Source organism: Cibotium barometz, chromosome 44, assembly GCF_041138505.1.
Source record: "Cibotium barometz isolate CiBa-2024 chromosome 44, ASM4113850v1, whole genome shotgun sequence".
In the NCBI taxonomy this organism is placed as follows: Eukaryota; Viridiplantae; Streptophyta; class Polypodiopsida; order Cyatheales; family Cibotiaceae; genus Cibotium; species Cibotium barometz.
In genome coordinates, this window is record NC_141089.1 from 10,441,482 (window position 1) to 10,456,373 (window position 14,892).

The following is a 14,892-nucleotide window of genomic DNA, read 5'->3' on the forward strand; positions in this document are numbered from 1 at the left end:
GTCAGTCTTAAGAGTGGGAACTCTGTGGATCTGTCCAAACATGAGAAACCTGGCAGAAAGGTATGCTTCTCATGGGGTTAGTCATGTCAGTCCATTCCCACTTACCAAGGTCCCAATGTAGATATCTGATAGGGCATCCACCATATAGCCATAGGCACCACGAAGCATGAGTAACCATCACTGTGGAAGGGTCAATATACCAAGCTTCTTACCAGAGCGACTCACTACTCTCACTCGACGGATCACAGATCCAGGTGTGATCGCCTATGCATCACATCTCTCCATCCATCCAAACTGAATGGAATAGAAGGCAACAACCTCTTCCTCCTCTGGCTTCAGGAATCCCAACACCTGAAGGGGCACGCCTGTCCGATAAAAAACCCCCAACCACAAGTGGTGATACTCATCTAAAAATGTACCGATAATCCAGAGGTTAGGTATACTTGCATTACTCTGTGCAATCCGTCGGTGACTCCCTCTCAGATGCTGGGTAGATGCCCCTCTATGATCATCAAGGAGACTGTTAAAATTCTTCGAGTAAGTATTGTCGTTGCGCGTCTCTCCCAACCTCACCATTGCATATACCCTGCTGCACCCAGGGGTCTACCAAGATCATCTCTGATTAGGTCGTTCCACATAATGGGTTGCATGTCAACCTCATCTACTGAGAGAGTTCTGAAAGCGCTCACCTTGACCTCCACAAGCAAGCATAGTGTTGTGAGCCTCTGGATAAAGGCAAGGGACACCTTTGATCCAATCTTGATTAAATCTCATGCGTGCGAGAGTACTCTCTAAGAAGTATCAATCCACTCTATCAAAGGCTTTCTCAAAATAAGTAGCAAGATTGCCAAGGGCTGATTACTTGCCTTGGCCCACCGTACCGCCTCCCAAAAGGGAAAGATGTTATCAAAGATGCTTCTTCTTAGAGGAACCCATTCTGTGTGTCATGAATGAGTACCTATAACACTGGCTACAATCTCATGCACATTGCCCTTGCAAGAATTTTGTATGCAATCCCAAGGAATGTGACCTCCACCGGGCATTGTTCACCCTTAGGGATGAGGTGGATAAATGTCATCTCAAAAACTCATGAAATATGTGGGAGAGACCATCATCCCCAGAACATTTAGCATGTGGTAATGCCTGAATCACATCTGCCAAAAAAGAGGCATCAAGGAATGCACACATGTCATCCAAAACCAGCCTAGGCAGGGATTCCCAAGCCTTATGATGTGCCCTATCCATTTGAGGGGAGTGAACCTCGGCAGATAACAAGTGGCAGTAAAAATCAGAGGCAATTCTCTTGACCGTCTCAGGCTCTGAGTGGAGCACTCCATGTGTGTTCTGCTATTGTCTAACGCATTCCCTGTTATGGGAGAGGCCATGGGCAGCAAAGAAATGCGTATTACATCTACCTCCCATCTGAATCCATAATGACTCATGTGCATGATAACAAAACTCTCCACGTTGCTCAAAAGTGTCCTGCAACTCAGCCCTAACAGTGCATAATGCATCTGAGATCCATTGGGCATCAAGGTGTTTCTCAAGTTCCCTCTGCAAGGCACACGATCTACGTCTAATGGCTCTCTCTCTATCTGAGATCTCTTGCCTCCTGGCTAGGGCCACACTGTGATAAAGATCACTGGCACTCTGTAAGGCAAGAGAAACTCTTTTTTGCCTAGAGATAGGAGCATCACAAGCTCTCCAAACATCCATCACCTGCCATGATAACTCTGCATCTGAGTAAAGAGACTGTGGTATGCGTACTCGGGGAGGAGAATTCAGGCTTCCCAGATCTCTGCTGTGCAAAACTACAGGACAATAGTCTGATTTTGAGGTGCCTAGGGAAATGAAGATAGTGCCACCTCTACAATCATCAACATAATAGCGGTCCAAGCGGGCATAAATGCAACTTGCACCACTCCTATGATAACTCCAAGGAAAGAGGAGTGAATCTAGATTCCCATGGAAGTCATCCTTTAACCAACTGTCCCTACCATGAAAGAAAAAGATAAATCCCTCCGAGGATGCCCTCTCAAGCAGGTGAATGATGCCTTCATGCACACACACACACCCCCCCCCCCCTCCCTCCTTATCCGCAGGTTGCTACCATGTTGAAGTCACCTCCAACAATCCAATGATCTGCCTCAGGGAGAGAGTCTATGATGGCATTCCAAAAATGAATTCTTTCTCCTCTGAGGTTAGGAGCATACACATTCAGCACACCAATTTTCAAGCTGGCTGTGTCTCCTGTGGGGAGCTGGAGGTGCAGAGCTCCCGTACCTGAGGCAGGCAAATTATGCAAAGGGAAAGCCTCAGTGGAGCCGGCAAATCTTGGGGCCTCTGGGCACCACCACTTTGCCTATGTCCCTGGCTAGGGGATTCTCCTGACTCTGTAAGTGCCAAGAAGGGTCCTTCCATAACTTCAAGGGGGACTTTTTCTCTAAAATGCGATCATAAAAACCAATGGTCCAAACCTGCTCAAGTGATTCCCCTCTATGGCATCCTGTGAGAGGATCAGGTTGCGCAATTGCTGAGGTGTCCTTCTGTAGGTTTGTCAATAGTGCCCATCAAGGAGGTAGGATGGGAAGCAAGAGGCACCAATCACTCACGTGGAATGGCTGAAGCTAAGGTGTGGATGAGATCCCACTTGCAGCGGAGTCGTGCTGTTTGCCAGTGTGCTACTCTAGGGGCAGCTGGAAGAGAAGAACCAGGATCCAGAAGAGTGAGTTGGGCTTGCGTCTCAGCCATCCTGTATAAAGGGTGTGCTCAGTTGATGGTCGGAAGGCAAGTGACCCAAGTTGTTCCATATCAATGGCTATTGCAGATGCTGCTCCTCAAAGAGGCGTGCAGCAGCATGCTAGCTGCAAATCTTTCTGCTCTAGGCGAGATAGCTGGTCAGTGGAGCCTCGCAGCTGTGAAGATCTTCTCGCAAGATCTAGGTGATCTAGCATCCATGTGTGGATGTGCACATTAGTCTAGGTGACAATAGGCCTTAGCATTTGATATAGACATGAAATCTAAGGTTGTTCCCCTTGTGTAAATGGCCAATTACTGAAGGGGAGTTAACCTAGGATAGATCTAGATAGGGCTAGGTGGCATGCCCATGACATCGTCATTTAGGTCATGAGAGAGCTCTTTTGTGAGCCTATATATTGATGTATCTTCTTTGTGAATAACATGAGAGAGCTATCTGCTTACTTTGTGAATAATATGAGAGAGCTATCTGCTTACTTTGTGGAATACTTGTGTCAAGCCTCATCTATTCTTGTTTCACTTGTGTTTATGAATGCTTAGCTTTAATCTATTGCTTTATGTTTATCCTTAGCATTGCTAAGTATAATCTCATCTTTGTGGTAGAGAACACACATCCACTCCATTGGTGAGTAGCTCTACTTTGTGAGTTGTATTTGAATAGATCTACCTGAAACCTAGCAGCAGGATATTGTCAAGCATCAGGGCTCAGCCTGCAATTCATTCTCCCAAGAAATCCTTCCCCCCCACCCCACCCCCCCAATATCTCCTTCACACCGAAAAAAAACGCTGCAGTCCTCAAACGATGAGTTTAGATAGTAAATCTCTGCTTTGTATCTCTAGGCTGATGCTGCCAAGGCCATGAAGAGGAATAACGAGTGTCTAAGGAGAGGCATAGGTGCTACAGTTATCAATCTCTCCCAATCATAAGAGTTCTCAATCAGCCACTGAATCCCGCCAATCCAGGAATGAAAGAAAGACAAGCAGCAGATGCTGGCAAGGAGAACACCATGACTACCTGTCCAGCAAAGAGCTCAAGTACCATGTTGTAGGATTTACTGCACGGATATGAAGAGAGAAAAAAAACAGTTTCCATTTCCTTTCCATGTGACTATGATGAATGGGTTGTCGATAAATATCAAAATATAATAAAAGGAAACATGGCATATCTTTACTTAGATTGCATACCTGAACACGGTTAGTAATCCATCTTTCTGTCTTTTTGCTGTGGAATGTGGAGAAATATTTATGCAGCTATTTGTTGTGAGGTGCAAGAAGTGGTGCATATGTAGGGCATCCTTGTCTATCTCCGCCCCAGCCTTGATGACATCTTTATCAAGTAACAAAGATTGTAACCTTGTGGATTTGACCAGGTGATCCACAAACCTTGGGATCTGGATCAATAGACAACGTTGATGGACAGAAAGCTGCAGGAGACAGGGATTGCACTGGGGATCATATTGACAAACCAGGCCAACACATGTGGTTGATTTTATAGTATCTTGCAGTAGCCATTCTATACAACTATCAACAACGTCAACATCGGATAGTTTGATAATCCGAATTTCAATTGTGAACTCATCCACAGATGCAGGAGTAACCATGTCATTTGGTGGAGGGGCCATACATTTCATGATTCGCTTGGGTATTGAGAGAATAAAGACATCATACAAAGCATCTTTTTCAGTTTCGTGCTTGCTAAAAATCCTTGAAATCTCTATATCGTCATTGTCCGTAAATTGTTCTGGATTTTCAAGCTCAGAAACTCCACTGAATTCCGGAAATTCTTTGGCTAATTTTTTTCTAACAGCAGGATGAAGAGTATGCCAGAACTTTGCTGGCAATACCAGAGGAATGTTATGCTTACCCATCCCATTGCATAAAAGATCGTCAATATCTTCATGCTCGACTTTATTCACTTGTCCCCACCATGCTATCAACAAAGAGTATCCAAACTCACGAATGAGTCGAAATGTTTGAAAATACCAGCGGGATACCTGACACACACAAACATCAGTTTTTTAAATTTCATTGATAAGCTCAAAAAAGTTGTATCCACATATAAAACAATCAATGGCATCATTTGCAAAAAAATGGAGAAATCTCTGTTCAAAAGTTGGCAGGTCTACCTGGTCATTACACTGCGACCCGGCATCAGGGAAAAAAATAATCTGGTTTGGGTTCATAATTGCAAGGTACCTTTCAAGAAGGTTTCTTGATTTTGGAAAAGCTGCTCCTGAGGCCCCAATCACTGGTAGTTCTGCTAGAAAGCTCAGAACATGTGCCTTTAAGCCACCCTCGCACATCCCCAAGATTGATGTGCCTTTAGTTGAGGGTATACAGCAGAAAAGTGGCCATTCATCACGTATGCTTGGTCCCCTACCACCCTCAAATACATTATTGCTACTCAACCATTTGTACTTTCCACCAGTGGTTTGATCTACCTTTATCTGCGCACCTGTTATCTGTCCTGTGGGATCTCTTGCTGGAATGAATATCCCTGGACTACCAATGAGAGTATTTCCCTCTTTATTGAGTCCGGGTATCAAACAGCTGGATGCTACACGCTTTCCTGATGTCCAAGATTTCAGGTCCATGCTGTGGCAGACATCTTGTCTGAGTCCCCTCCTTTCTAGCTCCTGTAGTCATATAAAGAAGTTTAGAAAGAGACCACTAAGGGCATCTCATTTTTGACAGCAAGCAGCTTAAAGGTATGTTTATTGGCTGTTTTTGAATGTGCCCCTTTACGAGTTTGATTGTGTGTTACCTTTAGATGAACGGCCTTTAATGTCAGGCTTTTCGACAGTATCTTTTGGTAATGGCAATGCCGGAACATGGCCTCATCTACTTCATAAACTTCGAACACTTTCTTCTCTATCTCTTGTATCTTGTGATTTATAGCTCCTAAACTGATCAACAGCTTTAAAGCAGAGGAACGGCAATCTTCTGTCACAATCAATTTCAAGTTTTTAATCCGATTTATTAGCCTCATCAATGAGGTTCTAACTCCAGAATCGCCTGCCTCCAGTCTCATTGGATCACTTATGTAGCAAGAAGCTGAACTGAGGACAAATGCAGCAGCTTTTGAAGGATACCTGCAGAAAAGGATTCTTACGAATTCGTCAGTCAAAGCTTTTATTCTTGGACAATGGTGTTCCTTCCCAAGGGCAAGACTGTACAATCGAAGAAAACATACTGGATTTCTATCAGCCCAATGTCTCCCCAAGGCTAGAAGTGTCCTTTCAAGAGGGAGGTTAAGAGAGTGGCTGTCAACAAACTTACAAATATCCAAAAAAATCAATTGTTTATAGCAAATCTCTTCCATATTTTTCTCCTCCCCTAACATCAGCTCCAACAGATGGGGTTCTAATACTTCCATCCACTGATGGTATCTGAAGCAATGACACTTGAACATGGAAGCGTATGTTAGAGCCACTCTTGGAGGGAAACCTTGCCTCGATACAGTCTCCTGTGCCCTTAACTCCGAAGTTACACAAGCAGTAAATCTCATAGACTGTAGTGATCTAAATAAGGTAGAAAGTAAACTTCCAGACAGGTTAATACTATTGAAGTCTGCACCATCAATATGCCAAAGAATCTCTACCAAATCACCTATCAAAGTAGAAATGTCAGATTGTGAGAAAACCTTCAATTTTTGCTTTTCATTTCTCTCAAATGCTTCTAGAGGGTGAAGATCTTGGTGGATGTGCTGAAGAAGAAGGTTCTTTATATTCAGATCCTCTCCTCCTCCAGTTCTCCATGAGCATAGTATGGCATGAGCCAGCCCAGTGCTGGAACTCGATGCCTGGTTTAAGCAGAGTTGGTTAGTGATTGTGTGAGCTTGTGCTAGAATATTTGACAAGGTTGTATTAAGATTGTCAACCGTTTCTTGAATAGAAAGGTAAGATTTACCACAGTAAATTGGTGATATCTCAATCTCATACTTTTCAGTACAATTTTTCCCTTGCACTTGTGTGATCTCACTCAATGAGACTGAAAACCCATCAAATGCATACTCCTCAGTGTTCTTCATTCTTTGTGACTGTACATCAAAGGGACCTCTTGGGAATCTCAGCATAGCACCATCCCATCGAATATTCGACACAAAATCCCTATAGCAGTCTTCAATTTGTTCCTGCTTCAGTGCCTAACCAACCATTCAAAACATGTTATAAATATGGAAGGGCTGATATGTATGCAAGGGCTGTGACACTGTAGGCACACATTCTCAAAAACAAGGCAGCATAGCAAGCTTGGTGGTTTACCTGCACAGATAACCGAATGTCAGCTCTCACAAGGCCCTCTTTCAGCTGTACAATGTCTACCACCGCAAGTCTTTCCTTCTGTTGAACCTTCAGCAAATCAAATTTTCCAGCCTCGTTAATGGAATCCTTGATGGTGATTTTTCTAGCATGAAAACTGTCCCCAAGATTAAGTGGATCCTTCAAGAAAATTGTTATTTTTTTCTCCTCGTGTGCAGACTTTGGCTTGTAGAGCCTAAGGCATGCTCTGATGTAAAAATAATCTTCTTTTGTGACAGTGTCACTAAAATACTGCTTGTAGACTGTCTTGTTTCTCAATGCAGACAAGAGTTGCTTCAGCGGTTGACTGTTTTGAAAGGGCAGTATGTTTTTTTTTGTATTTGAACAGGAGAAGACAACTCGCCCCAGTCTTGCTTGAACCTCAATTTCAGCTGATTTGTCAGCTTTAGCAAGGCAGCTCTTGATGACATATGATATTGCATCCAAATCCATGCCTGATTCTGGCAAATTGGGATTCTGGTTGTCTCCACTTGCCTGCACAAAGAATTGTGAAAAGCCTCTTAAGCCCACTGCACCGTGTGATTCTTCCCCTTTACCCAGCTGTATACAGCAAACATGGTCAAGCTCTCTCTCTGGAACAAAGTAAGTATTGTTTATGCTCTTCTGCCACAACTTTCCTGCATTCTCTTTGGCTGTAATCAATTCAACCCATTTCATGGCTGCCTCTACCTCAGCTGGATGTCCAAAAATAACTACATTATCACTTTGAGATTCATTTCTAGGCAATAAGATTTTGACCTGGCTTGCATTACTGCCCATTTTCTTTCTCAGTGTGTTGATTAAAGGTGCGGTGAGGTTTATCGTCTTGCTAATTATGGGGAGGTAGTCCTTGTCTGAAGAAAGGGGAGTACTTACCCAGCCTTGGTCTGCATGTTGTTTCTGCAGGAATATTTTTTGAGGTACAGGGGTTTTAGTTGCAATTTGAGAAATCCCATCCAAGTGCACTGGATTACAAAGAGTATGATACCGGCTCTCCAGTTCCATTTGCTTTTTTTTGGGTACAAGTTCATGACACCTTTTGTGCATGAACCTGAGTACAAGACGTGTGTGTTCCTCAAATTTAGGGTCTGCTATAAGTCTCTCAAGAAGGCTATAAAAGACTTGGTTGAGCTGCTTGTTTCCATCAAGCCACTCCTCCAATGATTGTTTCTCCAAGTCAGGCTCTATCATTTTGAAGGATTTCAGCAGGCATTTTTCTCCTGTGTCTTCTGCTGTGCCCAAGTTCTTCTTCCCTACATCCTTAATGTGTAAGGACCTGTCTCTTGAATGATAGGTAGATGCCATATTCAGTTTCCAAGCTAAAGGACATTCTTTTATATCAACAGGTTTGAAGGATGGGTACTCTTGCCATGGCCCAATAGTGGGGTTTAGGTGAGGCTCACAATATTTCTGAGAAGCTATCCAATTTAAAATCTGCAAGATGTCCTCTATAATATATCCCCCACACAGTTGACTTACCAGCGTCCTCGTGTTCAGCTTCTCCCGGATTGCTTCAATCAAATGCAGCTGTTGAACTAAAATGCATTGGGGATCCCAGTGGAATATCAATGGACCATACTGCAGGCTATATACACGCTCTTGTGCAGAATCTGTACGAATGAGATACGTCTGGAAGGGTCTGAACAGCAGCAATGCAATCACTGAGAAGTAGTTTTCATTGGGCAAAAAAGTACTGGTTGAGACATGGACTTTAGAATTATCTGCTCCTAAGAAATTAGCAGCCACTGCAACAAGAGAATGGTCTTGGGAATGGATTCCAAATGCACATTGCGGAAGGTTTGTGTGCTTGTCAAATTTGATCCCGTACTTCTGTCCCTTCACATAAGTTGACCAGAAAATCTGTCTATTCTTGGTTGGTTTGCCAATACATACTGATTTCGTTTTTGAACCTTTGGTCAAACTCAAATTCAGACTGTCTGACTTCTGTTGACTTGCAAGAAAATAAGCCGCCTGAGCAGCTTCTGGAAGATTCAATGTGGTGCAGTTTTGTTCATCTTCCATAGGTCTAGAGCATTCCACCAGGGCTGTGTTGTTGTCTTTAGAGACCAAAACCTTTGATATTGGACCTAACACCTGCATGCAAATCAAAGGGGGCACGCCATGTCAGCAAGGGAGATAGTAGCACTCCCAATGTGCTTTATGTTATGGGAGGTGGGTTAATGCTATGTGTTGTTGTGGTTACTGGGGTAATTTGTGGAAGTGAAAAGGGTGTGTTTCTTAGGGTCTGCAGTCAGGTGGGTGTGGATGTGGTATAGCGTTTGCAAACATCCTAATCATTCTCCCCCGTGTGAGAAGGGTTTTCATATTCGAAGCGCAATGATTGCCAGGAGCAAGGGCATTCGATCATCATCACCCAAAACCGTCGACAACAGTTCTGGGATCTTCAAAGGCAAAAAGCTTTTGGTGTGTCCAGCGAAGAGATTCAAAGTTGTTGCTGGGGAAATGGTCAAAACACCCAAAATGTATCGTTTCATATGGCCAGACCGGCTTTGGGCCTCACCACCCTCGAAGCAGTTGTCCCAGCCTTGAAATTTTGCATTTCGGGCATTGCCCATAGCTATGCTTGGAATAGGATTACAGATTTTGTACATATGGCGTGTGAAATCAATGCCCAAATGTGGCATGTAAACATATAAACACCCTAAGAATCAATCCCCAAATGTGGCATGTAAACACCCTAAGAATCAAAAGACGTGCAATCAAATGATGGGTGCATGTATAATGACTGGTCATGCAAGCATTACAAATATGTTTCTACCTTCAAGGTTTCTTCAAAACTCCCAAAATCATTCAATGTTTCTGTTGGGACATTTGAAAGCTTGAATGTACTACTTGCATTTAGTCCAGCACTTCCAATCTCCATAGATTCAGCTTGAGCTAGGCTGGTGTTTGGTACTTTGCCTATCATTACATTTCTGAAATAAGCACCAGTAATAGCTAGCAAAACTGTGGCTGTATCATTGCAGAAAATCGTTGAGATCTGTTCTGGCTGATTGCTGTAGCGTTTTGCAAGCTCCAAAATCTTTCTATATTCATCTCCCATGGTCTCTACCAGCTTCTCTTGCATCATAAATGATGCTATACTGGATGCCATCCATTGAACTTTCCCAACAAACAGGTGTAAACCACCTGGATTAACAAAGGTTTTACTGATCCATTGCTTCTCCCAGCCTGCATTGTGGAGCCAATGGCGGTATATCTTGCAGAAAATGATCATGTCACTGTACATATCATTATCATAGAACTTCTTCCCCTTGAAGTAGCTCAGTTCATCCTCCTGAAAGCTCGATTGTTCTCTGCATCCTGATCGGAAATAGGGCTTCTTGAATAGTTCAACTGGTGAAAACAGTCCAGCTGCCATAATGACACATTCAACGGAGCAGCGTAGTAACAGGCCCAGCATAATCAAACGTGAAGCATCAACATCCAAGGATAACCTAACTGCTAATTTTCCCAGTTGAGTCAGAGTAAAATCGCCATCGGGCTGAACATGGATGGCACCTGCATCTTTTAGGAATTCAATTGATTGTGTGAGATTCTGTGTGTCAGGTGGATCCAACAGCTGTTGGAGAAGGTTATCCACTAATCCAAATGTTGACATGTGTGCCTTGACTTTCAGGAGTGGCTGGGCTAAGCAAGATCTTTTCATCTCAGTCTCTGCATACTCCTGAAGGCTTTCATATGTTTTCCTGGTGAAGAGTCGAAAAACGGCAGCAAATTCAAGATCACAAGCAACCTTCCCTGCTCTCTGTCTGAGTGAAGTCTTGGAACACCACATATTTGTAAGCACGTTCATACCTCTTTTTCTGTTGAAAGAGACAACCTCTTCCATCCCAAAATCGATCACATACTTAACTCTTGGTATCATGATGCTACTTTCTGCAATGCTTGTGGAGACAATGATATTTGCATGATTGAAGGAACATTGAAGCACTTCTTGCTGTTCTTCTTGTGACAAAAATGAATGCAACAAAGCCACTTTGAAGGTCACACGTCTTGTGACAAGGCTGAGCTTCCTGAGAAGCGTACATTCCAGTTGACTCATCTCTGACATTCCAGGCATGAATATCAAAAAGACATCCCCAGCATGTGCCTGGTGTAGAACCATCTCTCCAACCAGGTCAAAGAGGAAATGTGGAATATTTTTCCCTGTGGCATGGAAATTTATTAGTCTGCTCACCATATCTATTGCTGTAGCAGGAAGTGTGCGAAGTTCCTCTAAGAATTCTTCAGCATAAATGACCTTTAGTGGATGGATTGCCTTTATTTTGTTCACAGAAATTGGGCTGCATGCTTCATTGTTTGAAAAGAAACAAAAGTACTTCTGCAGAGGGGATTGATCCAGCCTTGATGACATAATAAGAATCTTTTTGTCGCAGGCTGAGGATGCAGCAATATCCATGAAAATCAGCTTTACAAGAAGGAATAGAAGGTCTTGATCAATAGTTCTGCAGTGCACTTCATCCAATATCAAGTGGGTCATCTTTTGCCTTACCCATTTTGAGTATATAAGCCACTGTTTTTTAAGAATAAAAAACATGAGATGAAAAAAGTTAAATATGTCAAGGGAGTGGTATAGATTTGCTTGAAAAAATCCTCAAAGAATTTGTAGAGTTATTCATGCTCTTATGTTTAAACACATACCATGAGAGAAAATATGAAAATACCCTTCTAAAAAGCAAAGAAACTGATGCAAGTGCAACACGTGCAGGCATGTGTAAACACATTCTAAGACACATAGCTGCTGTGAAATGCCCTTCTTGTCGTTGCATAAAGGAAACAGTGATGCATCTTCTTTGCTCTTGTCCAGAGACCAAACGTTCCCTTCGGCAAATTTCTCATTCAAGGTATTCCTTCTCTAGACTTTTTTGGGGTTTTGGCAAGTGGCCTTTTAGATTGGATCATGCACGGCCCTTTCTAATCTGGACTAGATATTGGGCTTTGTGGACAATATAGGATGCTAGAAATCAGTTGATTGTTTGATTCCTTGCGTCAATCTTTGTTTGATAGCATCCATGTGCATCAGATCGATGATGGCCAGTTCGCTTTGTTTTTTCATTGTTTTTAACTTGTGTGCCTTACTTCTGAGGGCTTCTTTCTTTGTACAGTGAAGTAATAGAACATAGCTTTTTACATCCCACCCCCCCCCCAACCAAAAAAAAGTAAACACATTCTAAGATAACAAAAAGTGGTTAGTAGTGTTTTGATGGCTTTTTGTATAGTCTTTCTAGTCTGCATTGAACAAAATTCCTACTAGTTTCTTGAAGTGTATCTTTTTTCTTTTAATGTTTCCCTTTGTTAGTGCTACTTTAGGCCATCTCCATGCAGGTAAGTATGGATATTCGCTTGTAAGTATGGATATTTGCCAGATATCAAATGCAAAGCCTTGCTTTGCAAGCTAGTGGTCAGAGGCTTTCTTCCAGGCACAAAGCCATGGAAGAACTTCTTTTTGTCTCAATTCTCTATATGTACACCTCATGGGAGTGGAGACTAGAATCCCAACATACATTTCATCTTCACAAAGGCATATTGTAGAGCACTCTCATGTCAGCTATTTCCAGAGCTTGGAGCATGATGAGACCCTTCTTGAGACAAAGGATCCCAATATCAAAACTTCTTGCTCTTTCAGGTCTCCAGATGTACGCCTCATGGGGTGGATACTGGATGCACAGCATATGTTTCATCTTCACAAAGGCATATTGTAGAGCACCTTCGTCTCCCCTCATATTAGCTGTGCCGACGACAACTGGGAGCAAGGTGAGACCCTTCTTGAGACAGAGGATCCCAATATCACAAGATGAGGAAGCTAGACAACCCATTATGTGGAATGATTTCATTAGAGATGATTGTGGTCGTCCTCTAGGTGCCTCTGGTTATATGCAATAGACAGCAGGCTGCGAGAGATGCGCACCAAAAGTCCGGCATTGTTCCCATGGATCAAAAATATGCCTCCACCCAAAGCACCTCAATGGGAATCACAAATGGATTGCAAGTTGCTGCAGCTACCTCCCATGAGTGGCTGACTGGCATGCTCACTGACAGAAATATAAACTCCGTTTGAGATTATTTATGACAGAGTGATCTTGCCACCCATCCTTCATACAAAGGATGAGATTTTTGCAGCTGATGAGTATGTGCGTGACTTGGATGTAGCCTTTGCTCAGGTGCGGACAGCCATTGCAAAGTCACAAGATAAGCATAAAAGGGCTGCTAACAAGCATAGAAGAGACATGCAAGTCAAGGAAGGTGATTGGGTAATGCTAACATTTGAGAAAGCTAGGCTTCGGAAGAGGCCAGAGGGATCATATCCAAAGCTTTCTACTCGATATTATGGACCCTTCCAAGTGATTGACAAGATCAATGAAGTGTTCTTCAGGCTTGCTTTACCCAGCCACTGGAAGATTCACAATGCTTTTCATGTGAGCCTTTTGCGGAAGTATGTGGGGCCAGATCCAGAGGAGCCTGTCTCACAGAAGATCCGCCAGAAGTTGACGAGCTTGAGGAGATCCTTTAGCCAGAGCAGATTGTATTTCACAAGGAGAGAAAGTTACCACATGGGAACCTTTCCACGAGATACCTTGTGAAATTTAAAATTATTACCAATTGATGCAAAGTAGGTAGATGAGGATTAGTTTACTGACTGGCCTCAGCTTCTACAGGCATATCTTGAGGCTTTTCAGTTGAGGTCAACTGTTTAGAAGCCCGGGGGGATGTCACCATTTCGTCCATCTCCATTTTTGGAGCCACTTCTATGGGACTGTCACTCCATAAAGCGGCCAGATTTGTGCCATGTTCACATGGGACCAGGCTAGTGTCCCATGTGAAAGGGCCAGTTTTATGGTGTCACATGGACGAGAGCCAGATCAGTGTCACCCGTGTGCGACCAGTGCTGCGTCACATGGACGGGAACCAATTTCGTGCCACCCGTGTGTGATTTGCTTCGTGTTGTATGGACGGGAGCCTGTTGGTGCCACCCGTGTATGGCCAGGATGGTGTCTTACCTATGGGACTGTCACTCCGTAGGAAGACCAGGACATATTTATTTACATTTGTCGTGCCAGTTTTGTGCCCAACAGGAACCTCTTGTACAAGTTTCATGGAAGGGAGATTTCGTCCATTATTTGTATACATGCATTTATGCCTGCATGCATAAATTTGTTTTTGCATGACTTGTTTGCGTGTGTTTGCCTGTTATGCTCCAGCCATAGAATTAAATGTGTCGACCACAAGCTCGCCTTCTTGAAAAAGTTGACGATGAATCTCGGCAATGGAACCTTGAAACCAACCTTCAGCAACGTGACGGGCGGTGAACACACTTAATCACACTTTAATCACTTTATGAACTAGAATATTAAATTTGGAAGAAAAAGAAAATATTTAAGTGGAGCTAGAGTGCTCCTGCACAAAAGACCAATTGGCCCCAAAGCGTGGCGCTCCCACAGGTACTTATTTATAATTCAAAGTCGGCGTAGCCCTTGCACAACTCCCGAGAAGATTCCTCCTTGATCCACGGGGAGGAGATCTCCTTCAAGCTTTCACCCAAGTGTGTTGTGGAATACAAGGGCCTTGGCCTTTTATTTATACAAGTTTGGGGGAAAAAGCTATGCTTTTCCTCCTTGGAAAAATCTACTAGAGAGGCTTCCCAAAAACCATCGAGTAGCTTTTCTTTTTCTCTTTCTTTTTCTTTTTCTTTTTTTCTTTTTTTTTAATATATAAAAATACATGGCGCTTAGCTTTTTTCTTTTTTAAATAAAAATCCCATGCTGCATTTTGGGCTACCCGGCGCTTTTCTCATGCGCTCTTTTTTTCTCTTCAC

General features: G+C 43.1%; 1 protein-coding gene and 2 long non-coding RNA genes across 4 annotated transcripts in view; 2 read left to right on the plus strand and 1 right to left on the minus strand.

Annotated features, from left to right (window-relative positions):
- LOC147612946 (uncharacterized) overlaps positions 1–6,051 on the plus strand; it is a 99,563-nt gene extending 93,512 nt beyond the window's left edge. The window contains exon 3 of the long non-coding RNA XR_015263332.1: positions 4,128–6,051. This is a non-coding gene — a long non-coding RNA (uncharacterized LOC147612946). The remainder of the gene's footprint in view (positions 1–4,127) is intronic.
- Positions 1–14,892, minus strand: part of LOC147612947 (uncharacterized) — a 130,653-nt gene that overhangs the window by 88,584 nt on the left and 27,177 nt on the right. For both annotated transcript variants that reach the window (XM_086782219.1, XM_086782220.1), the window contains exons 3-7: positions 9,835–11,592; positions 7,020–9,149; positions 5,522–6,901; positions 4,884–5,393; positions 3,943–4,751 (exon numbers count right to left, since the gene is read on the minus strand). In XM_086782219.1, the coding sequence (XP_086638345.1) occupies positions 3,943–4,751; positions 4,884–5,393; positions 5,522–6,901; positions 7,020–9,149; positions 9,835–11,592 (6,587 nt within the window). The remainder of the gene's footprint in view (positions 1–3,942; positions 4,752–4,883; positions 5,394–5,521; positions 6,902–7,019; positions 9,150–9,834; positions 11,593–14,892) is intronic.
- Positions 10,738–14,892, plus strand: part of LOC147612948 (uncharacterized) — a 30,675-nt gene continuing 26,520 nt past the window's right edge. Inside the window, exons 1-3 of the long non-coding RNA XR_015263331.1 lie at positions 10,738–10,858; positions 11,456–11,550; positions 11,788–11,923. This is a non-coding gene — a long non-coding RNA (uncharacterized LOC147612948). The remainder of the gene's footprint in view (positions 10,859–11,455; positions 11,551–11,787; positions 11,924–14,892) is intronic.